At 39.9% G+C, this 24,501-nt stretch overlaps 1 protein-coding gene across 3 annotated transcripts in view; it reads right to left on the bottom strand.

The window, feature by feature from the left end:
* The window catches only part of LOC126259689 (protein pellino), a 497,766-nt gene that overhangs the window by 46,741 nt on the left and 426,524 nt on the right, over positions 1-24,501 (bottom strand). For all 3 annotated transcript variants that reach the window (XM_049956648.1, XM_049956649.1, XM_049956650.1), the window contains 2 exons: positions 18,876-19,064; positions 13,060-13,158 (listed from right to left, as the gene is read on the bottom strand). In XM_049956648.1, coding sequence (XP_049812605.1) covers positions 13,060-13,158; positions 18,876-19,064 — 288 coding nt within the window. The remainder of the gene's footprint in view (positions 1-13,059; positions 13,159-18,875; positions 19,065-24,501) is intronic.

The following is a 24,501-nucleotide window of genomic DNA, read 5'->3' as shown; positions in this document are numbered from 1 at the left end:
GCAGCCTTGCCTGCAGCTATCTAACATGAAGGGTGCAGTCATCTGCAAGTTGTGACTTACACTGGCACTAAAGATGCCTTGCCATTTGGGTTCTGAGGCCATTACAGGCAACTGGCGGAAACAGTGAAGGCTGTCAGCCTCGCACGCAGGGTGCAAGCTAAGCTAACAATCTGTAGCATCATTCTCACAGTTCGTCAGGGTCTTTCGGCTTAAAGCTCAGTGGAAGGTTTCAACCAAAGGCTTCATTGGCTCTGTGATGGTCTTGGCTACAGATTTTTGGACCTACATTATCAAGAAGGAATCGAAGGGTGCCCCTTTGTGTGTTAGGGGGTGCACTAACAAAGGAATAAGCTACACAGGTAGCAGAGTTCTTGTGGGATGCACATGGGGCTTTCTAGGCTAGACAGTAATTTGAGGTACTCTGATGAACACTTGCCAGTCAACACACAGATAGCAAAATCAAACCACTTTCAGAGTAAAGACGCTTCAACTGTCAAAATTTTAACAGCAGTTTATCCAAGTATTGGTAACAAAGTTCCTGAATTTACTGCCCTCCAAGAAATTTCTCACACTCCAATTATCCTTGGGACCATGAGCTGGCTGAAGTTCACAGTAGAAAGCTCTAAGATAATTAGCCATTTATGAAACATATAAAAAAAACAGATTAAATGCCATTGGAGGGGGAGTGTTCTTTGCAGCTGACAAAATTATTGTCTCTATTGGGGTCGAATTTGAGTGTGGCAATGAAGTAATCTGGTCAAGCGTAACAGGTCTAGGTGAAAACAACTCAATTGCAAGAATTTTTTACCATCTACTCGATTCCACTGCAACGGCCTTGCTGCAGTGGATACACCGGTTCCCTTCAGATCACCGAAGATAAGCACTGTCGGGCCATTAGTTGTAGGCAACTTTTGTAAACTGGGACGTCTATGAATTCATTGCAGAGGATATAGACAGTCTTGTAAAGAACTTTTGAACACATCCTCCAAAAAACCTCTTTAGCAGTTAGCTCAACAGTCCACACTCAGCGGCAAAATTTTAAAACTTGTAGCTGCAAGCAGGCCTGACTTTCTTGACAATGTCATTATTGAGACAGAGATTAGTGACCATGTCATTGTAGCAACTAAGTGTACAAAAGTTACTAAACTAATGATATGAATATAATAGAGGGAAACATTCCACGTGGGAAAAATATATATCTCTTAAAACAAAGATGATGTGACTTACGAAACGAAAGTGCTAGCAGGTCGATAGACACACAAACTAACACAAACATACACACAAAATTCTAGCTTTCGCAACCCACGATTGCTTCGTCAGGGAAGAGGGGAGGAGAGGGAAAGACGAAAGGATGTGGGTTTTCAGGGAGAGGGTAAGGAGTCATTCCAATCCCGGGAGTGGAAAGACTTACCTTGGGGGAAAAAAGGACGGGTATACACTCGCACGCACGCACGCACGCACGCACACACATATATATACACAGACACAAGCAGGCATATTCAAAGACAAAGAGTTTGGGCAGAGATGTCAGTCGAGGCAGAAGTGCAGAGGCAAAGATATTGTTGAATGACAGGTGAGGTATGAGTGGTGGCAACATGAAATTAGCGGAGATTGAGGCCTGGTGGGTAACGGAAGAGAGGATATATTGAAGAGCAAGTTCCCATCTCCGGAGTTCGGATAGGTTGGTGTTAGTGGGAAGTATCCAGATAACCCGGATGGTGTAACACTGTGCCAAGATGTGCTGGCCGTGCACCAAGGCATGTTTAGTCACACACCCTGTGGCTAAACATGCCTTGGTGCACGGCCAGCACATCTTGGCACAGTGTTACACCGTCCGGGTTATCTGGATACTTCCCACTAACACCAACCTATCCGAACTCCGGAGATGGGAACTTGCTCAACTCCGTAAACATTAGCCCACTAACACCAACCTATCCGAACTCCGGAGATGGGAACTTGCTCTTCAATATATCCTCTCTTCCCATTACCCACCAGGCCTCAATCTCCGCTAATTTCAAGTTGCCGCCACTCATACCTCACCTGTCATTCAACAACATCTTTGCCTCTGCACTTCCGCCTCGACTGACATCTCTGCCCAAACTCTTTGTCTTTGAATATGTCTGTGTGTGTGTGTGTGCGTGTGCGTGTGCGTATACCCATCCTTTTTTCCCCCCAAGGTAAGTCTTTCCGCTCCTGGGATTGGAATGACTCCTTACCCTCTCCCTTAAAACCCACATCCTTTCATCTTTCCCTCTCCTTCCCTCTTTCCTGATGAAGCAACCGTGAGTTGCTAAAGCTAGAATTTTGTGTGTATGTTTGTGTTAGTTTGTGTGTCTATCGACCTGCCAGCACTTTCGTTTGGTAAGTCACATCATCTTTGTTTTAATATATCTAAAAAGAAAGAAAGTGATGAGACTTACCAAACAAAAGCGCTGGCAGGTCGATAGACACACAAACAAACACAAACATACACACAAAATTCTAGCTTTCGCAACAAACGGTTGCTTCGTCAGGAAAGAGGGAAGGAGAGGGAAAGATGAAAGGAAGTGGGTTTTAAGGGAGAGGATAAGGAGTCATTCCAATCCCGGGAGCGGAAAGACTTACCTTAGGGGGAAAAAAGGACGGGTATACACTCGCACACACACACATATCCATCCGCATATACACAGACACAAGCAGACATTTCAATGTCTGCTTGTGTCTGTGTATATGCGGATGGATATGTGTGTGTGTGCGCGAGTGTATACCCGTCCTTTTTTCCCCCTAAGGTAAGTCTTTCCGCTCCCGGGACTGGAATGACTCCTTACCCTCTCCCTTAAAACCCACTTCCTTTCATCTTTCCCTCTCCTTCCCTCTTTCCTGACGAAGCAACCGTTTGTTGCGAAAGCTAGAATTTTGTGTGTATGTTTGTGTTTGTTTGTGTGTCTATCGACCTGCCAGCGCTTTTGTTTGGTAAGTCTCATCACTTTCTTTCTTTTTAGATATATTTTTTCCACGTGGAATGTTTCCCTCTGTTATATTCATCTTTGTTTTAAGAGATATATAAAGTTAATAAAACTGTTAACAAGGCTAGTAGAGTATTACTGCTAGACAGAACATATAAGTAGTCATTAGCATCACACTTTAGACAGTGAATGGACATTACTTAGTTCCAATATGATGGATATAAAGGAATTGTGGGCCAAGTTTAAACACACTGTAAATCATTCTCTGGAAAAGTATCTGTCAAGTAAGTGGATTAAGGACGGAAAAAACCCACCGTGATTTAATAACAGGATTCAGAAAATGCTATGGAAGCAAAGGCTGTTGCGCTCTTGGTTCAAAACAGAATGTGCAAATGACGACATGCTGAAGTTAGTAGAGATTCGTACATCTAAAAAAAGATCAATGCATGAAGCATACAACTATCACCTTCATACCTTAGCAAAATATCTTGCCCAAGAAAATTCTGATCCTATATAAAATTGCTAAGTAGGTCTAAGGTGTATATCCAGTCACTCATTGACCTGTATGGTGTAGCAGCAGAAGTTTTAAATTTCTGCATTTAAGAAATAATTCATCACAAGAATTGTACAAACATACCATCTTTTGACCACTGAACAGCCTCCCATATGGAGAATGTATTAATAGGCATCCCTGGCACAGAGAAGCAACTGAAAGAGTTGAAAACAAATACGTCTCCACGTCCAAATACAATCCCAATCACGTTTTACAAAAGAGTATTCTATGGTATTGCCCCCCTTATTTAGTTTGCATTTTTCGCAACTCTCTCAACCAGCGTGAAGTCCAAAGTGACTGAAACGAAGCACAGGTGATTCCTGTATGTAAGAAAGGTCAAAGAAAGGACCTGCAAAATTACAGATCAATATTCTTAACGTTAGTTTGCTGCAGAATTCTCGCACATATTCTCAGTTTGAATATAATAAATTTTTTTGAGACAGAACAGCTTCTGCCCACAAATCAGCACAATTTCAGAAAGCATTGCTCATGTGAAACTCAGCTTGCCCCCCCCCCCCTTTGTTTTCTTTCTTTTTTTTCTTTCACACAATATCCTGTGAACTCTGGATAAAGGGCAACAGGCCTAGATTGCCAAAAAGCTTTCAGCACTGTGCCCCACTGCAAACTGTTAACGAGGGTGCAAGAATAGGGAGTAGGTTCCCAGGTATGTTAGTGGCTCAAAGAATTCTTAAATAACAGAAACAAGCACACTGTTTACAGAGCAAGTGTTCGTCAAAGACACGGGTGTTATCAGGAGTGCTCCAGGGAAGTGTGATAGGACTGTTGTTATTTTCTATATACAAAAAAGGTTTAATGGACATGGTGAGCAGCAATCTGTGGCTGTTTGCTAATTATTCTGTAGTGTACAGGAAGGTTCATCACTGATTGACTGCAGGAGAATACAAGATGACTTTGACAAAATTTCTAGTTGGTGTGATGAATGGTATCTAGCTCTAAATGTAGAAAAATGCACACGAGTATGAAAAACAAAACCATAATGTTCAAAATATTTGATCAGGTGAACATCCACAATCAAGGAACATGTTTATAGAATAAAATTAATTATTCCATAAACCTAATGTTCAAATGCAGTATTAGTTTGTGCCACTTTACACAATCATGTAATATCTTGAGAGCAAAGCAATACGAAGTAAAACAAGCATGAATGAACTGTAGTAAGGAAGGCAAAGGTAAACTCCTGTTTATTTGGAAGATTGCAGGAAAGTGTGGTTCATCTGTAAAGGAAACTGCGTACATGGCAGTAGTATGACCCATTCTTGAGTACTAATGAAGTGTTTGGGATTAACACCAGGTTCGATTAAAAAATAAAAAAAATAAAAAAAATAAACACACATCAGAGCAGTTCAGAGGCAGGCTGCTAAATTTGTTACTGGTACATTCGAACAACACACAAGTATTATGGACATGCTTCAGGAACTCAAATGGGAATACCTGGAAGGAAGGCAGGTGACATTCTTTTTGAGGAACATTACTGATGAAATTTAGAGAACTTGCATTTGAAGCTGAATGCAGAACAATTCTACTGCCACCAATGTACATCTTGTGCAAGTTCCAAGCAGTTAAAATAAGAGAAATTAGGGCTCATACAGAGAATACAGACAGATGCTTTTCACTTGCTGTATTTGCAAGTGGAACAGGAAAGGAAATGACTAGCAGTGATAAAGCATACCCTCTGCCACGCACTGCAGCATACATATGTAGATATAGAAGTAGCTGTAGATTACAGTGAAATGTGCCTTGGTGTGGTCACTTTAGCTGTAGAAGAGAAGTACTGTATGATATCTTTAGTTCTGTGACACAATGAGGGTACTGTTGTCAGCAATAAACAAACTCCAACTAACTAATATTTATATTTTGTCTGTGAGACTAAATTTATAATACAATGAAACTGAATACGTTGAGCAGAATTGAATGTTGTTCAAGTTTCTCTGAAATACACAGCTACAAGGAGGAAGGGGAGAGGCCGGGAGGCGTGTGCGGAGGGGGGGAGGGGGGAGATGGGTTTGAGGACAGTGGGAGTGCCTGCCCCTAATGACAATTCATTTAGTTTAGGAATATGGAAAAGGACCTGTGAGCAGATGGCCTGGATTTTTATGACCTAAAATACCTTTAAATGAAAAGTATGTGGATAGGCACTACAAGACAGCTCAACATTTAACTTACAATAGTCAACATGAAAATATTAAGAATTCATAAACTTACTAGATGTAACTGCTGACATGAGTACAGAAACACACTGTTTCGAAAATTTATAGACAAACTACAACTAGAGACAGACACAGTAATAACTTCCTACTCGCAACACACACACACACACACACACACACACACACACACACACACACACACACACACACACACCTTTACAACCAATGGCTCACCATCTCATGTCTGTTTACATGTCAAAAAAAGAGACTGCAAAAGAGAGTTAGACAAAATTTATTGCTTCGAGCAATGGCTAAAAAATCTTGTCCTAGCTGACTACATCTTTCATAGGGAACAAAAATACAAACTTACACCCCTTCTTTATGCTAGCTCTACTGTTTCTTTCAATGTTTGCATGAAGTGGTGTACAATCCCATACCTATCCAATGGATTCAGAGGGTGTAGTAAAGCACTGAAATCCTGGAACTATAGGATTTCCTTTTATGTGAGGAACACCACAGCCCAGTGCATTTTCAGCAGCAAAGATAAATCCAATTACTGCCCAATAGTAGAGTTTACGAAACTACTTATCCTGATTGTGGTACTTTGTTTATTGGACAATCCAGCAGACACAGAGCGACTAACTTAGCTAAATATAAAACACAGGTGGAGGTTGCAAATTATTGCTGAGTGAGGGTGACAGCTACCAGCCATTGCATGTCCTTCACTTAGCAAACAAAGAGCAAAAGATTAATCTGATGGAAAACAACAAACATCTGTCCCACTGTCTTGATGCAATACGAAATGACCAAATACAGTTCAATACTGCCCCTCTTCTAAAGTTCACTTAATCTTCACAGTTTTCCACTGTTTCTTATGCTGTCTGTTTCAATCTATACCTCCACTTTCATGTATCTGTTTAATTTATTGTGATCATTTATGTGCCCCACATATACTCTTGCAACAATTGTCAGTTGTATCTTTAGATTGTTTATCACTTTTCATATGTTATACCTCTGAAAGGTATTCTTTAGAAGTCTTGTCAGGTGCCAATTTTATTTTATTGGGATTGTTAATTAAAATTAAATTTAAATTTATAAATGGTCTTTTTTTTTCAAGTTTAGTGTGTTTTTTCTGGTTCGCTCCCTACATTGGTGTTTCTCACATTCAGCTATGGCAGGTGAAGATGAAAAGCAATTTTTTGTTTACAAACCAAAATTATAGCTGTGTTTTAAAATATGTAATGAACTGACTAAATGGTGGGGGAAATTTACAGCACAATAGTGATATGAGGGTAGTGTCTCTTACTAGTAATGAAAATGTCCTTGGTCCCAGGTTCAAACCAAGCCACTGCTCAACTTTCAAATAAAAATCATCAGCAATGGTGGCTGAATACTTCCAGTGAGAAGTTACCCTCATTCTGCCAACAGACTGTGGCCAGAATACATCCGGCCCCAATAACCAAGGATTTTGGGGTGGTTTTTGTAACACTTAGACAACAAAAGCAGAAAAGAAATAGTATGTACTGAGTTTTGTTTAGAAAAAGGGGATTTACACGTGCTGTTCAGTTAAGAATTTGGGGTTTACTACGAGATGAGGAAAGCCGAGAATTAGAATCACTTGAGCAGAAGGATTAGGCCATAGTACACCATGTGATAACTGATATTTTTCTGAGGAGTAACAGGTTAAATAAAGATGAGAGGTTGAGACTTGAAAATGAAGTAGGTTATCATGGTAGTTTAAGGGAAGAAGGAAAAAAAGTTCCAGATTCTGTGAAAAGCTATTGAATGCTATAGGGGTCATCAAAAGATGTGGATTATCTTAATTCTATTGCTTTAGAAACACCTAATTCTGCTCACAACATATAGGAATTAGGTTGAAGATCATTTAAATACTGAATAAAATTCACAACATGTGAAACAAAATATTGCTGTGGGAAGGAATGAGAGTGTTCCTTACAAAATTTGGATTCTTTTGGAAAAAGTATTATGTACCACTTCATTCTGGGAAAAACTGGCAGCAATAGGTAAACAACTGAATCCAGAGTGATGGAAGAAATATTAAACTGTATTTTAGAAATACTTTAAAGAAACACTGAGTAATCTTAACGAAAATTCAATTAATGTAGACATTCTGAAAATGGAAAGATATCACAATTCTGAAGTGAGCATTAAACTAATTGAAAGTGTGACTGATGTCAATAAAAGTAAAGGTATTGAATTTGTCAATACACACCAATAAGCCAAAACATTATGACCGCTGCCCACTGCAATGTTGGATGCTGCCTGGTGGCATTGAAAGCATGTGGCGCAGTAACAGAAGTATGTAAGCGGAGCAGACACAGACGGGGATCGCCCTGGCAAAGAGAGGGTCTGCAAATGGGGAAATCCACTGAGATAAGCAACTCTGACAAAGGGTAGATTTTTATCATGTGCTACTGTGATGAGCATCTACGGAAAGAGGTAGAAGAACAGTGAAGCTACCATTAAGCACAAAGTGGTAGGACATCCACGACTCTTCAAGGAATGTGGCGTTTGGAGGCTTGTCTTTTCTGAAAAGTAGGACAGATGGTGATCTGTGGCATGTTCTTCCAAAAGAGCACAATGCTCGTATACACACAAGTGCTTCAGAATACACTGTTTATTGTACATTGTTGAACATGGGAGCCCCTATATGTTCACATGTTGACCATGACCATCGGGATACAACCTCTGATCAATGGAAGTGTGTTGCCTCTTCGGGTGAATCACATTTCTGCTACCCTAGGTTATTGGTCGTCTCCACAAATGCCATTGTCGAGTTGAATGTCAGCTTGAAATTTGGGGTGCGCCATGGATGCAGGCTGGTGGGAGTAGTAGTAGGCTACAGGAGAGATTCTCTTCTGCTTTCATGGGACCTGTATTATCGATCGAAGACAAGCTGCATCCCTTCATGCTTGATGTCATCCCCGATGGTGATGTCATCTTTCAGCAATATAATTGTCCATGTCTCGAAACCAGAACTGTAGTACAGCAGTTTGAGGAGTTTTGTAGTGAACTCACATTGATGTTTTGGTGACCAAGTTCGTCTGATTTAAATCCTATGTAACCCACCTGGGGCACTATCAGGTGCCATCACTGTGTATGCAAATTAGCAGCCCGTTATTTACGCAAATTACATGACCTGTGCTGAGACTTCTCTTGCCACATAACTCCACAAACCTACTAACAAACTGTCGGACCCTTGATATGCAGAATTAGTGGTGTATTTTGTTCCAGAGATGAACAAATAAGCAGGTGGTCATAATGTTTTCGCTCATCAGTATGAAAGTTATAGTATGGGAAGAGAGGTGCACGATAGACACAGGGAGTCAAGTATCTGGCATATCAAAAGTACTCAGTAATAACTTAAGAAGGAACCAAATTACAATGATACACCAGTGGTTGGTTTGAAGGTCAGGGGAGCTACAGGTAAGCACAAAAAACAAATTACATCTGAAGTCAGTGGGGCAGTGTGTAACCATGGTTTTCTTGTGATACATAAACACGACAAACATGTCATTCAAGGAACTCATTGGTCACGTAAAGCAAACACAGCAGTGCATTGGAAAGAGGAATCCCTGTACACTAAAAGCTGAAGTGATAGTTCAACACAAGAGAAACTCCTGCAAGACAATAAAGTATATTTATAAAACAAAATTAATAACCTGTTTTGTTGAGATTAAAAAGCTTACATAATTGAGAATAGTAAAAGAGAAGAAGTGAATGTGAGGAGTCTAACACATTAGTTGAGGAAAAGGTGTCCCTGGCTAAAGGGTTAGATGAAGTACAAGCAAAAACTTTACAGTCATTACTACAGAATTAAGGTAATGAGTTTAATGATGTTAGTGATAGTGTGAAAAATTCTGAGTGCGCACTGAGATTAAAACCTCATTAACCCTTCTACCTTAGGCCACAAAAAATTACCTGCTAATGAAAAAATAAATAAATAAATAAATAAATAATTAAAAAAAAAATTACAGAAATTTGAGAACTTTGTCATCACTGAAAGAAGTATCAGAGAATTCAACAACCTATTAGTTGTAGTTGGTAAGCATGATGGTGGAGTCAGACTGGTGTTGGGACTCTGCACATTTTAATTAGTGTATCTCACAGCCGAAAAACATCTACGAGTTACTACATAAATTTCAATGTATAAAGTTATGATTAGTTTGGATTTAACTGCAGGATCCCACCAAATACCTTTAGCTCTTGGGATAAGGAAGTACACAACTTTTTTACACAGTGTAAAATATTACCAATACAAAGTTGGTTCCATTTGAGGTACCTGTTTCATTAGCCAAGATTATTTGAGCCTTGGATTGTATGTTAGATCAGGAGTTGAGTTCAATACTGACTTATAAAAAGACATCTTAGATGAACCTATTTGCCAAAGACTCTGTATCTATAATTATTGTCCAACACTATTTGGTATTGTGCAATGTATTACACTGGGTATCAATTAGTCTACCAGTGAATAAATGTGCACATACAATAAATTTTACAGCTAGCACTTTTATTTGAAAGACAACCGAGGATACTAAATATACTCTACACAACATTTTAGAGGACCTGGGAAACACACAAGGCAGTTTCAACTTGGAGGAGACTAAGATAAGTACAATAATTTATTCTTAACAATTCTGTTGTTCTTTCTGAAATGGAGTTTGTCCTGCAATTCTCACAACCTGCAAGTGAACTCTTAAGTTCCAGACAAAAATGTTGAATGATGTTTCAACACGTCTCTCATAGTTATGAATTCATGTACTAGTTAGTTAATATGGTTTTGTTATTCTGTTTTGCAAGTTTATGTGAGTATAATTTTTTTTTAATTTATTGCTGTCTTTTGCTACCACTGTTTGTGTAAAGGAGACGTTTATGAACTACTTCACCACTCGCTAGTGAAAGAAAACCAGATTTCGGATGGCTATAGTAGTGATTTCAGAAAAGTGCTCCCCCAGGATCTGCACAATGTCTCTATTGCTGGTCAGGAAGCTCCCATTCCTTATTACAACAGCAACAGAGCAATTGTCACCATTCTGCGAAAACCTTGTAATTGTCTCCATATACGAGTTTAGAGAAAAGATCAATTGAACTTTTATCCATTCTGGATTTGGCACACTGCGATTGTCTTGTTAAACTGTACCATCTGATGATGAATCGCCAGGCAATTTGAAACCGGTCATGAATAAATAAAAATTGAAGAAAAAATAGTGACTGGTTGCAGTAATTCCTGAAACCTTCAAAGATCAATTGAGTTCATGAACTGTCACTCTCCTTATATAAATGATGTCTTATTTGCCATTGCCACCCAATCTGTCACGAGAAGCCTGGCACTTAAATCACATTAGTACTGTACAGCTCTCCCCCACTTTACAGCAATTTCCTGCACTACCATGAAACAAGCTGTCTTCTCCTTAACATCTCAGCACAGATGCATCAGTACTGTGGTGAATCATGCTGGTGACACGATCTGCTCATTCCTGGACATAGTCTATACATTCCAAAGCAACTACTTTGTTACTTACCCTGCAACAAGTACTTTCAAGGTAGTGTTGAGAGATATAGGTGAGGAGGACCTTACTTTTCTGAAGAGCGCAAGTACTCATTTAGCTCTCATCCACTTCATGTTCTTCCAGAGGAGGCTAAACTCATTAGTACAGCAGTGCCCTAGTCAATTTAAGAAGTGCTTTACATACACAAAAGTCTGCTTTGTGCAAGAAGTTCAACTTCTTCCACACGTGTCCTGAACCAATTTACAAACCACTCCAATACGCAAGCCATCTAATTGTTGAGGTTTTGTGGTTTTTTAACCTTTTTTTCCCATTTGGTTAAGGATACTGTGATAACGGGGGGAGGGGAGGTGGGTGGTAGAGTTTGCACTATTTCTTGGTTCCCTCGGGCCAATTTCAAAGTCCCTACCATCGACACTTGACAGCATAAAAATTGGCCAGCAGAAATTGAGGCCAGACTTATAAGTTCGGTACAGCACTGATGTGAATGAAATGCACCAAGCCACATTTTTATATTTACTTTGGGAATATGCAGACAAGGAAATATTACTTCAAAAATTACAGGAAACTGAGCTTGGAAAAGATCTGGAATACAGACACAAAATCTTTTCTGCAAATAAAATATGCAGGTAATATCTGAAAGTATAGCGCATTTAAACTAAATAAATAAAAGTTTGAAAATAATCACTGCAGTTGAATAAACAACATGCAGACTTCACATCATGTGAAGTGTCCGATGCTCAAATCCATATGAATCCCCCCCCCATAACACATACAGTCTCTTGGTTCAAAAATAGAAAAACATTTTGATGATGTGCCAGACTGCCCACAAAAGAAGCAACAGAATTTTCACTATAAATCAATGAGATCCAATTCTGGTGGAGAACAACACCTCTGAAGTTGAAAACTTAAATTTACTACCCCTGTCTGACATAATACGTGAGAATTATCCACACAGTTACATGGTAACTAACTAGAAGTCTTCTGAGGTTCAGGCACACTATTACAATCCTGAGTGCAATGCATGATGATGGATAAAACCAGTAAGAGCATCAAGACCATAAGGCATCAGTTTTGAGCCGAAATATCTCCACGAGCCATCTTCCAGTAGCCATGTGACTGTGGCACTCTGGGGCTGATTGCCTTACATGATGGACGGTCAATTTGATGCTGCCCAGTACACCATCACCACAAGTAATATTATAGTCCCATCAGTGTGACAGCTGCATTCTGAGGAAGTATAGTGCTTCCAGTAGAGCCAGTCTTCTATACACATGTCTGTGTTTGTGCAGCAGTGGTCTGCAGAACAGAATAAGATTTCTTAATTGGCCTTTTCCTGCATCAGGCCTAAATCCTATGGAAAATGTATGGGCAGAGAGAAAGTAGACAATGAGGGGAAAACTGGCACGAGTCTGCACCAAGAACACATCAACCTGTTGGATCTGTGTAGGAGGGGTTGGCTGAAAATGAGAGATTTATTACCCACATCATTGATTCCATTCCTTGCAGACCACCAACAGTCACTGAGGTTTAAGACCTCTGGACAGGATATTAATTGTTAAAGTAGCCACATGCTGTGCCCTTTTCAAGTCACATGATGTGCCCTTCTGAGAGCTGAAAATATCTTAACACCAGTGAACTACTTGTTGAATTAATTTTGTGATTTCTGCAGATTATATGAATTAATGGAGTAACATAAAACAGACTGCACTAAGTCAGATACACAGCAAATCTTGTCACCAGGCAGTTGCTTATTGCATTGCCAACAATGTAACTAAGTTATGACTGCAATATGCTACAGCTGCCAACATTTTTGTAAAAATAGAAATATTACAACTATCAGTTTCTGGTTATGCAATACTTACAGGCGATTTAGAAAGACCTTCTGCTGAACGCCACAGCAATGTGGCACCACAAAGATCAATTAATGTACCATCTTGTAGCACATTACTTTCATCTTCAACCTGCAACAGCGCAGGATCAGCTTGTGTAAGGAGAGTCACTGTTTTATAACAAATTATTATTACAGGAGACATCCTTTAGTGGAACTGGCACACAGTCAATCCATGGAATTCAATACAAAATCTTTCTACAGCAAGCATGCAACACACACTATGATATACAATTTCAACTGGAAGACAAAAATATTCTTTAAGAATTACATTTTGCATAAAGTTATTATTTTTAACACAATCGCCACATTTTGTGAGCTGTTTTATTTCTGTGTCCTGTAGTTGTTCCATCCATTTGCCTGGCCATTTTATTGTGGTTCATGACCTTTTTTGTTAGCACTTTCTTTATGTGAATGTTTTCCTACTCCAAAACAACTTTAATTGTAGAAATATTCAAGTCACAACAAAAACTGATAAATCTGCCTAAACTTCCCACCCAAAGGATTGTAACAATTTCTGTGTGTCCTAGGTTTTTATATTTTCAAAACAGCATTTTTCAGTTTTTTTAAACTTACTGCAGCAGATTCACAGTACAAACTGGCAACAACAGGATCTCTCAAGGTATACACTCAATGAAAAACCACTGCCAAGATTCTACATAAAAAGAAGAAATAGACTTTAACATCACACTTACATTTAAATTTTAAATGTGTATAGTTTGTTTTTATTTATTGGGATGAGGGAGGGTGGGACGTGTGATGTGGCATTGTTTCACTGATTACTAAGTTCCAAGGTGTGCAGTGGGAAATTGGAGTCAACTGCTCACACCCAAAGGAGACACTGCAAAAGTAACCTAGTATAATCAATGGTGCAACAATCTACACAAGTCTACTTGATATTTCATTATTTGAAAATGAGTCTTTACTCTTCAGTGATTTAATAACTGATTTAATTTCCTCCTTTCGTATTTTCTATAGTTTCATTTGACATCATTGCCACTGAAAACCAGCTTTTAACATCTGTGCGTACTTGCCTCTACCACTAAAATTTTAATTTAATTTGCCAACGACTGACATAATGCACAACTCTGGTGGATGACCAACAGTACCATTTTCATGAAGAAGAGATGTAATATATTGAGCACCGATCTTTTGTCCTGATTTTTAACAACAATATAGTCTTTATTTTTTCCTGTAACCAATTTTTTTCATGAGAGCTGCTTACTGCTCTTAGTTTAATGCTCATTTTACACAACCAGATGGCATTCTTCAGCTCATTGTAATATGGTAAGAAGTGAAATTCTGTCAATAGGTTATCACTGTGCTTCGTTCTATAATACATCTCTAATTCCTCCTACGTGATCTACATCTCCATCTACATGACTACTCTGCAATTCACATTTAAGTGCTTGGCAGAGAGTTCGTCAAACCACAATCATACTATCTCTTTACCATTCCACTCCCAAACAGCGCGCGGGAAAAACAAACACCTAAACCTTTCTGTTCGAGCTCTGATTTCTATTATTTTATTTTGATGACCATTCCTATCTATGTAGGTTGGGCTCAACAAAATATTTTCGCATTCGGAAGAGAAAGTTGGTGACTGAAATTTCGTAAATAGATCTCGCCGCGACAAAAACGTCTTTGCTGTAATGACTTCCATCCCAATTCGCGTATCATATCTGCCACACTCTCTCCCCTACTATGTGATAATACAAAACGAGCTGCCATTTTTTGCACCCTTTCGTGATATTCTAACATTATTATTAGTCAAAAGTGGTTTCTTACAGTTCAAGTAACTTAACTGTTGGACACTTTAAATCTAAAACATGATACAAGTGCATATACCACAATGAATAACTGAAGTATTCTCACCAGCATTAAAGAAATAATTCTAGAGAAACCAGGAAATTAAAATGTTCACACAATATGAAATTAATTAAGATGCAACTTCTATGCATAAGGGCATGCTGAAAAATAATGCCTCCAAATTCAAACAAAAGCTCTTAAAACTTTTTAAATAAAACAAACTATTAACATTCTGCATCTTGTTACCTCACGGCTACATATTTGTTTCGAAACAGTCACCCTGGTAATTTCTCCAAACAAGAGATCAGTTTGTTGATACTGTCATTGTAGAGAGTTTGATTTTGTTCATGGAGCCACAATCTCACCTCTGCTTACACTGCTTCACTATTATCAAAAGCGTTCTTAAGTTTTGCAACAAGATGAGAATCATATGGGGCCACATCTGAACTATAAGCAGGAAGATGAATGACAGTGAACCGTGGTATCCAATTTTTGCAGATGTCACAGTGCTTTGTGTGTGTGTGTGTGTGTGTGTGTGTGTGTGTGTGTGTGTGAGAGAGATTATATATATATATATATATATATATATATATATATATATATATATATATATATATATAGTTATAATAGAGGGAAACATTCCACGTAGGAAAAATGTATCTAAAAACAAAGATGATGTGACTTACCAAATGAAAGTGCTGGCAGGTCAACAGACACACAAACAAACACAAACATACACACAAAATTCAAGCTTTCGCAACAAACTGTTGCCTCGTCAGGAAAGACGGAAGGAGAGGGAAAGACGAAAGGATGTGGGTTTTAAGGGAGAGGGTAAGGAGTCATTCCAATCCCGGGAGCGGAAAGACTTACCTTAGGGGGGAAAAAAAGGACGGGTATACACTCGCACACACACATATCCATCCACACATATACAGACACAAGCTTGGCTTCTCCTTCCCTCTTTCCTGATGAGGCAACAGTTTGTTGCGAAAGCTTGAATTTTGTGTGTATGTTTGTGTGTCTGTCGACCTGCCAGCACTTTCATTTGGTAAGTCACATCATCTTTGTATATATATATATATATATATATATATATATATATATATATATATATATATATATATATATATATATATATATAATGTCTGCTTGTGTCTGTATATGTGTGGATGGATATGTGTGTGTGTGCGCGAGTGTGTACCCGTCCTTTTTTCCCCCTAAGGTAAGTCTTTCCGCTCCCGGGATTGGAATGACTCCTTACCCTCTCCCTTAAAACCCACATACTTTCGTCTTTCCCTCTCCTCCCTCTTTCCTGATGAGGCAACAGTTTGTTGCGAAACCTTGAATTTTGTGTGTGTGTGTGTGTGTGTGTGTGTGTGTGTGTGTGTGTGTGTGTATCGACCTGCCAGCGCTTTCGTTCGGTAAGCCACATCATCTTTGTTTTTAGATATATTTTTCCCACGTGGAATGTTTCCCTATATATATATATATATATATATATATATATATATATATATATATATATATATATATATATATAAAATCAGGCATTGTCATACTGAACGAGAGGGTGGTATATATGGGGATGGACTCCTCAAGCTCTTGCTTTCAGTTTCCTGGGGGCCTTGCAGTACATTGCAGAGTTTATGGTGGTGCTTTTAGGCATGAATTCAAAATGCATCACAACCTGAACACCCAAGAACTCTGAGCATGGCTTTGCCTGCTGGCAGCATGGTCTTTAATTTTTTTGGCCTTGGTGACCCAGCGTGGTGAAACTCTAGTGATGATCTCTTGTTTCCATGGTCAAAATGGTGAACCGAGCTTTCATCATCCGTTACAATTTTGTTAAGGAACCAATAACCCTGGCACTCAAAATGCAAAATAAGTGCCGACAGATGTCCAATCTCCTCTGTTTCACATCGGGAGTAAACATTTGAGGCCCCCACTGTGCACACAGTTTTCTATACGACAGTTCTGCAATGACAGCCTGTACGCACTATCATATGATATGCCATACTTGTGTGAGAACTATGTCTGTATCATCCGATGATTTTTTCTGATGTGCTCATCAACCTGATTCCGAGTCGTCTGTTGCCATATTCAGTCATCCACTCTGAGCTCTGTCACACTTGTTGAGGTTAGCACTACCAAAGCAAGTAAGTCAACCAAGTAATATGTATGATGTGAAATACCTCAAATGATATTGAGAATAGAATAAATAAATTGGAGGCATTAGTTTTCAGCACACCCTCTTAAGAGGTATTTGTACACGAATACTTCTATGTAAACTGCTGCATCTATTTCATAAGACAATAATTGATTCTGTCATGCTTGACAGATTCTTGCACAATATGCTGCAAACTGGCAACTCTAATCCACTAAGTATTCAGGTGAAGGTAAATGCAGGAAACAACATGTGTACATTGACAAATGAAAATACAAAAAAATAGAAACTCTGATACTGACACAAAGTTACACATTGGTCTCTAACCACTGCTAATAGCCATGTGAGTACAGATAATATGCAGAAGCATATGAACATGAAGTGTATATTATGAACTACATGATTAAATTTAAAGTCTAAAACAGACACTAGTAACAATAAAACTTCTATAGTCAGGGACTGACACAAATTTGGAGAATTAACAATTTATTTTATCCTTAATGGTAATTCTTATACAAAGAAACATGACACACTCACTCACTCACTCACTCACTGCTGCACCTGCAGTGAGACCGCATGTTTCTTGTTGATTACAGAGAGCAGTTGCCTGGGCAGAGGGTAGTGAGGTAAAGGTTGGGGTAGGGGAGGATCCACAAGGCAAGGAGGGGGTAGGTGGACAGTGTGAGGCACGTCTTTTGACAGATGACTGCTATGTAAAACAAGATTAAACAAGTTCAGAGGATAGACCATATGTAAGAGATTAGAGCACCCACACAGGGGAAGAGAAAGAGTTGTGGGAGAAGGCAAGGTACAGTTGAGTGTTGCGAGTTTGGCAACTAGACGGTAAAGTTTGCAGTTTGCCACAGGGAGGTCAGTCGGCTACTTGTCATGCCCAAAAAGAATCCTGTCCTTAACTGCAGCATATCTGATATATAACATGTTTGCTTTCACACATGGCCTTGCCTTTTATAGGGTAGAAGATGCCAGTAAATGAACTGCATTAGGTGATAGTGGGTGGATGCATGGAACCCGTCTTGCACCTGGACAAACCACAAGGGAGTGACCCACAGGGTGCAGCGATTGGGAGCAGGACTGGAGTAGTGATGGACAAGGATATTCTGTAGGTTGGGTAGGCATCAGAGCACTACTTTAGTGATGCGGGTAACATGCCCCAACTCAGGGCATGACGAGAGGTAGTCAAAGCTTTTGTGAAGGAATTGGTTGAGCTTTCCGATGCCATGGCAATGAACCAATAACCTTACTACAGTATTTACTGGCATACAACATCTCATCCAGTTGTTGAACATGCTGCACACCACAACACAAATGACTAACAGCTGCTTCACCAAATGAGCCATTTGGATACTCTCCTCCAGTACAAGTTTCTCAAGACTATGCACATATCTCCCCTCCCTATCTCCCTCTTCCCTTGCAACTCCCCCTCCCCCAAACTCATTATCTTGTTGTGCAGCTGTGCCCCTCCCCTCCTGGTCTCGTTCAACCATCCCCTCCCCCACCCGACCATGATTTGTCCAGACAATTGCTCTCAACAGTCAAAAATTAATAATAAGACTCACTACGATTGTTGGAGTGTACATCTGGGTGTTTTTGCAATTGTGTTTGTGAATGTGTATACTTCTATTAGAAAGTGAGCAAGAGTTTGAAAACTAATGAGATTACTGTTTCGTTATGTGTTTCCATGTACCATGCATCAGTCCAGTACAGGTGAATGATTGCCTTTCCTTTTTATTTTACATATTTATGACATATACATATTTGTAGCATATTCAGCATCAAATAAACATAGCATTACTTACTGGCTCTCCTTTTTGCTGTGCAGACCGTGAGTGCCTTAGAGAGTAGATGCCACCCCCAACAGACACTTCTCGCCATATGCCCATCTTTGCCTCACCACCACAGAAGGCACCACGTGGGTGCCAGATGAGAATACCGTTTGTTGTAAGACCATCAATCTCCCGTCCATCCTGCCATTTGGTGGCCTTTTCCTGTAAAGAGCAAATTGATGTTCTATGAAATTTTATTGGTCTACAGAAACTACGGCATATCATCACATTACACAATATGACTACAGTCAGTTCACCAGAATAAGAAAATTCTGAGGGAGATGGGAGGGGGGAGTGATGGAAGTGGAGGAAGGAAGCTCAGCCCACTGAATGCCAACACATACGGTGTCGAGGGATGGGAGGCAATTGGGGGTGGGGGGGGGATGGAGGGGGGGGGGGGGCAACAAGCTGCAGTACAGTCGTGCAGTCACACTTGCGTGCTCATACAGTGAGTGCTGCAAGCGGCAGTGACAGTGCCATCTATTATGTGCTGCCATAACAGCTGTCAACTGCTACATACTGCACGCACCTATGAAAGTAGAAACTGAAACAGGAATGTAATAAAAGCTTACAAAATTTGTGAAACTGAAATTGATAGTTTCATGCTGAATGATGGTGCTCTTTGCTGCTAGTTCTATATCAGTCCTCATCGACAATACAAAATTAAAAAGAACTTTTAGTAAAACTTACATTGTGTCAATAAAAAAGAGAGTGAGTAAAATTTTGAACATTTATTCACATATGTGTCACTGACTTATGGACACATAAATCACTCTGAATCAGACCACTATATTCCTCATCTGTGTGTATGTCATTGTAGTCCGAATCACTAGTATTAGCAATGATTTTGTCTTTTGTCAGTTCAATGACACCATTGGGGCTCCAGCTGTTGGACATTCCCAGTTATCACCAGTTACTGGCAGAAGGGATTCACTTGCAGTCTTACTGTATTTACCCAATTACAAGATAACCCAGAATATAAGGAGATGACCCCATCCTCTAAAAAAAAGGAAGGGAAAAGGGAGGCTTCTTGAGAAAAATTCATTTTTAACAAATTTTGACTGATCAAAATTACAAACTTTTATTCATGTAAGGGATCTGTCTAAAAGTTAATACAACATGTATTCTCCATGAACCATGGACCTTGCCGTTGGTGGGGAGGCTTGCGTGCCTCAGCGATACAGATGGCCGTACCATAGGTGCAACCACAACGGAGGGTTATCTGTTGAGAGGCCAGACAAACATGTGGTTCCTGAAGAGGGGCAGCAGTCTTTTCAGTAGTTGCAGGGGCAACAGTCTGGATGATTGACTGATCTGGCCTTGTAACATTAACCAAAACGGCCTTGCTGTGCTGGTACTGCGAACAGCTGAAAGCAACGGGAAACTACAGCCGTAATTTTTCCCGAGGACATGCAGCTTTACTGTATGATTAGATGATGATGGCGTCCTCTTGGGTAAAATATTCCGGAGGTAAAATAGACCCCCCATTCAGATCTCCGGGCGGGGACTACTCAAGAGGACGTCTTTATCGGGAGAAAGAAAACTGGCATTCTACGGATCGGAGCGTGGAATGTCAGATCCCTTAATTGGGCAAGTAGGTTAGAAAATTTAAAAAGGGAAATGGATAGGTTAAAGTTAGATATAGTGGGAATTAGTGAAGTTCGGTGGCAGGAGGAACAAGACTTTTGGTCAGGTGATTACAGGGTTATAAATACAAAATCAAATAGGGGTAATGCAGGAGTAGGTTTAATAATGAATAAAAAAAAAGGAGTGCGGGTTAGCTACTACAAACAGCATAGTGAATGCATTATTGTGGCCAAGATAGACACAAAGTCCATGCCTACTACAGTAGTACAAGTTTATATGCCAACTAGCTCTGCAGATGATGATGAAATAGATGAAATGTATGACGAGATAAAAGAAATTATTCAGGTAGTGAAGGGTGACGAAAATTTAATAGTCATGGGTGACTGGAATTCGTCAGTAGGAAAAGGGAGAGAAGGAAACATAGTAGGAGAATATGGATTGGGGGGAAGAAATGAAAGAGGAAGCCGCCTTGTAGAATTTTGCACAGAGCATGACTTAATCATAGCTAACACTTGGTTCAAGAATCATAAAAGAAGGTTGTATACCTGGAAGAATCCTGGAGATACTAAAAGGTATCAGATAGATTATATAATGGTAAGACAGAGATGTAGGAACCAGGTTTTAAATTTTAAGACATTTCCAGGGGCAGATGTGGATTCTGACCACAATCTATTGGTTATGAACTGCAGATTGAAACTGAAGAAACTGCAAAAAGGTGGGAATTTAAGGAGATGGGACCTCGATAAACTGACTAAACCAGAGGTTGTAGAGAGTTTCAGGGAGAGCATAAGGGAACAATTGACAGGAATGGGGGAAAGAAATACAGTAGAAGGAGTATGGGTAGCTCTGAGGGATGAAGTAGTGAAGGCAGCAGACGATCAAGTAGGTAAAAAGACGAGGGCTAATAGAAATCTTTGGGTAACAGAAGAAATATTGAATTTAATTGATGAAAGGAGAAAATATAAAAATGCAGTAAATGAAGCAGGCAAAAAGGAATACAATCGTCTCAAAAATGAGATCGACAGGAAGTGCAAAATGGCTAAGCAGGGATGGCTAGAAGACAAATGTAAGGATGTAGAGGCTTATCTCACTAGGGGTAAGACAGATACTGCCTACAGGAAAATTAAAGAGACCTTTGGAGAGAAGAGAACCACTTGTATTAATATCAAGAGCTCAGATGGCAACCCAGTTCTAAGCAAAGAAGGGAAGGCAGAAAGGTGGAAGGAGTATATAGAGGGTTTATACAAGGGCGATGTACTTGAGGACAATATTATGGAAATGGAAGAGGATGTAGATGAAGATGAAATGGGAGATAAGATACTGCGTGGAGAGTTTGACAGAGCACTGAAAGACCTGAGTCGAAACAAGGCCCCGGGAGTAGACAACATTCCATTAGAACTACTGATGGACTTGGGAGAGCCAGTCATGACAAAACTCTACCATCTGGTGAGCAAGATGTGTGAGACAGGCGAAATACCCACTGACTTCAAGAAGAATATAATAATTCCAATACCAAAGAAAGCAGGTGTTGACAGATGTGAAAATTACGAACTATTAGTTTAATAAGTCACAGCTGCAAAATACTAAAGCGAATTCTTTACAGACGAATGGAAAAACTGGTAGAAGCGGACCTTGCGGAAGATCAGTTTGGATTCCGTAGAAATGTTGGAACACGTGAGGCAATACTAACCTTACGACTTATCTTAGAAGAAAGATTAAGAAAAGGCAAACCTACGTTTCTAGCATTTGTAGACTTAGAGAAAGCTTTTGACAACGTTAACTGGAATACTCTCTTTCAAATTCTGAAGGTGGCAGGGGTAAAATACAGGGAGCGAAAGGCTATTTACAATTTGTACAGAAACCAGATGGCAGTTATAAGAGTCGAGGGGCATGAAAGGGAAGCAGTGGTTGGGAAAGGAGTGAGACAGGGTTGTAGCCTCTCCCCGATGTTATTCAATCTGTATATTGAGCAAGCAGTAAAGGAAACAAAAGAAAAATTCGGAGTAGGTATTAAAATCCATGGAGAAGAAATAAAAACTTTGAGGTTTGCCGATGACATTGTAATTCTGTCAGAGACAGCAAAGGACTTGGAAGAGCAGTTGAACGGAATGGACAGTGTCTTGAAAGGAGGATATAAGATGAACATCAACAAAAGCAAAACAAGGATAATGGAATGTAGTCAAATTAAATCGGGTGATGCTGAGGGGATTAGATTAGGAAATGAGACACTTAAAGTAGTAAAGGAGTTTTGCTATTTAGGGAGTAAAATAACTGATGATGGTCGAAGTAGAGAGGATATAAAATGTAGACTGGCAATGGCAAGGAAAGCATTTCTGAAAAAGAGAAATTTGTTAACATCAAGTATAGATTTAAGAGTCAGGAAGTCATTTTTGAAAGTATTTGTATGGAGTGTAGCCATGTATGGAAGTGAAACATGGACAATAACTAGTTTGGACAAGAAGAGAATAGAAGCTTTTGAAATGTGGTGCTACAGAAGAATGCTGAAGATAAGGTTTGTAGATTACGTAACTAATGAGGAGGTATTGAATAGGATTGGGGAGAAGAGACGTTTGTGGCACAACTTGACTAGAAGAAGGGATCAGTTGGTAGGACATGTTTTGAGGCATCAAGGGATCACCAATTTAGCATTGGAGGGCAGCGTGGAGGGTAAAAATCGTAGAGGGAGACCAAGAGATCAATACACTAAGCAGATTCAGAAGGATGTAGGTTGCAGTAGGTACTGGGAGATGAAGAAGCTTGCACAGGATAGAGTAGCATGGAGAGCTGCATCAAACCAGTCTCAGGACTGAAGACCACAACAACAACAACAACAACAACAATGCTATTTACTTATTGTCTACATTTTTATAATAGAAGGACAAATACAACAAATAAAAATAAATTGTTTACATCTTTTTTTAACTATGCTGCTTTTCTGTTTCCTTAGCCTGTTATCTATGGTATCACTATTTTCAATCGTCAACCACCACCACCACCACCACCACCACCACCACCACCACCACCACCACCACCACCCTCATCAGACAGCTGTGTATCTTTTATCTCCATTGTCACAAATATTTGGCTGTTTCTTCCAAATATGTCATGATTTCTGAGGTTTGAGTTACTGTGGGATCCAAGAACACAGCTGCTTTTTTTTCTGAACACAAGGCAGATTTTGCTCCTATCCGGAAGTGAGAATGTTACAATGACACTTGCTTCCAAACATATCATCTGCCTTCTGCTTTCTCATTGGCTGCATAGGAGGACCAGCAGCTGACAAACTCCCAATTGTTTCCATCATAGATCACGGTGAGCGTCGACAACATTACTGCATGAAACATGTAAACTGGTCCATGTTAGAGTCTCCTCGAAAAATGCACGTTATTTTCCAGTATTTGTTCAATTTTAAAGTCAATTTGATTCCTAATGCAAATTGATTTGGGCAGACTGCACCTTAAACATGGTAGATGTTCATGAAATGTTAAAGTACACAGAATATGTACCCGTAGTTGGCTGCACTATGAAATTTCTGCCTGCCAAACACTCCCCTCCCCACACTCATTGCAGTTCTCAGCCACGCTGGGTACCATTCCTCCTCCAACTTTCCATATACACTCCTGGAAATGGAAAAAAGAACACATTGACACCGGTGTGTCAGACCCACCATACTTGCTCCGGACACTGCGAGAGGGCTGTACAAGCAATGATCACACGCACGGCACAGCGGACACACCAGGAACCGCGGTGTTGGCCGTCGAATGGCGCTAGCTGCGCAGCATTTGTGCACCGCCGCCGTCAGTGTCAGCCAGTTTGCCGTGGCATACGGAGCTCCATCGCAGTCTTTAACACTGGTAGCATGCCGCGACAGCGTGGACGGGAACCGTATGTGCAGTTGACGGACTTTGAGCGAGGGCATATAGTGGGCATGCGGGAGGCCGGGTGGACGTACCGCCGAATTGCTCAACACGTGGGGCGTGAGGTCTCCACAGTACATCGATGTTGTCGCCAG

Source organism: Schistocerca nitens, chromosome 5, assembly GCF_023898315.1.
Source record: "Schistocerca nitens isolate TAMUIC-IGC-003100 chromosome 5, iqSchNite1.1, whole genome shotgun sequence".
NCBI lineage: Eukaryota > Metazoa > Arthropoda > Insecta > Orthoptera > Acrididae > Schistocerca > Schistocerca nitens.
Note: the sequence above shows the minus strand (reverse complement) of the source record. Positions and strands in the feature narration are given on the sequence as shown.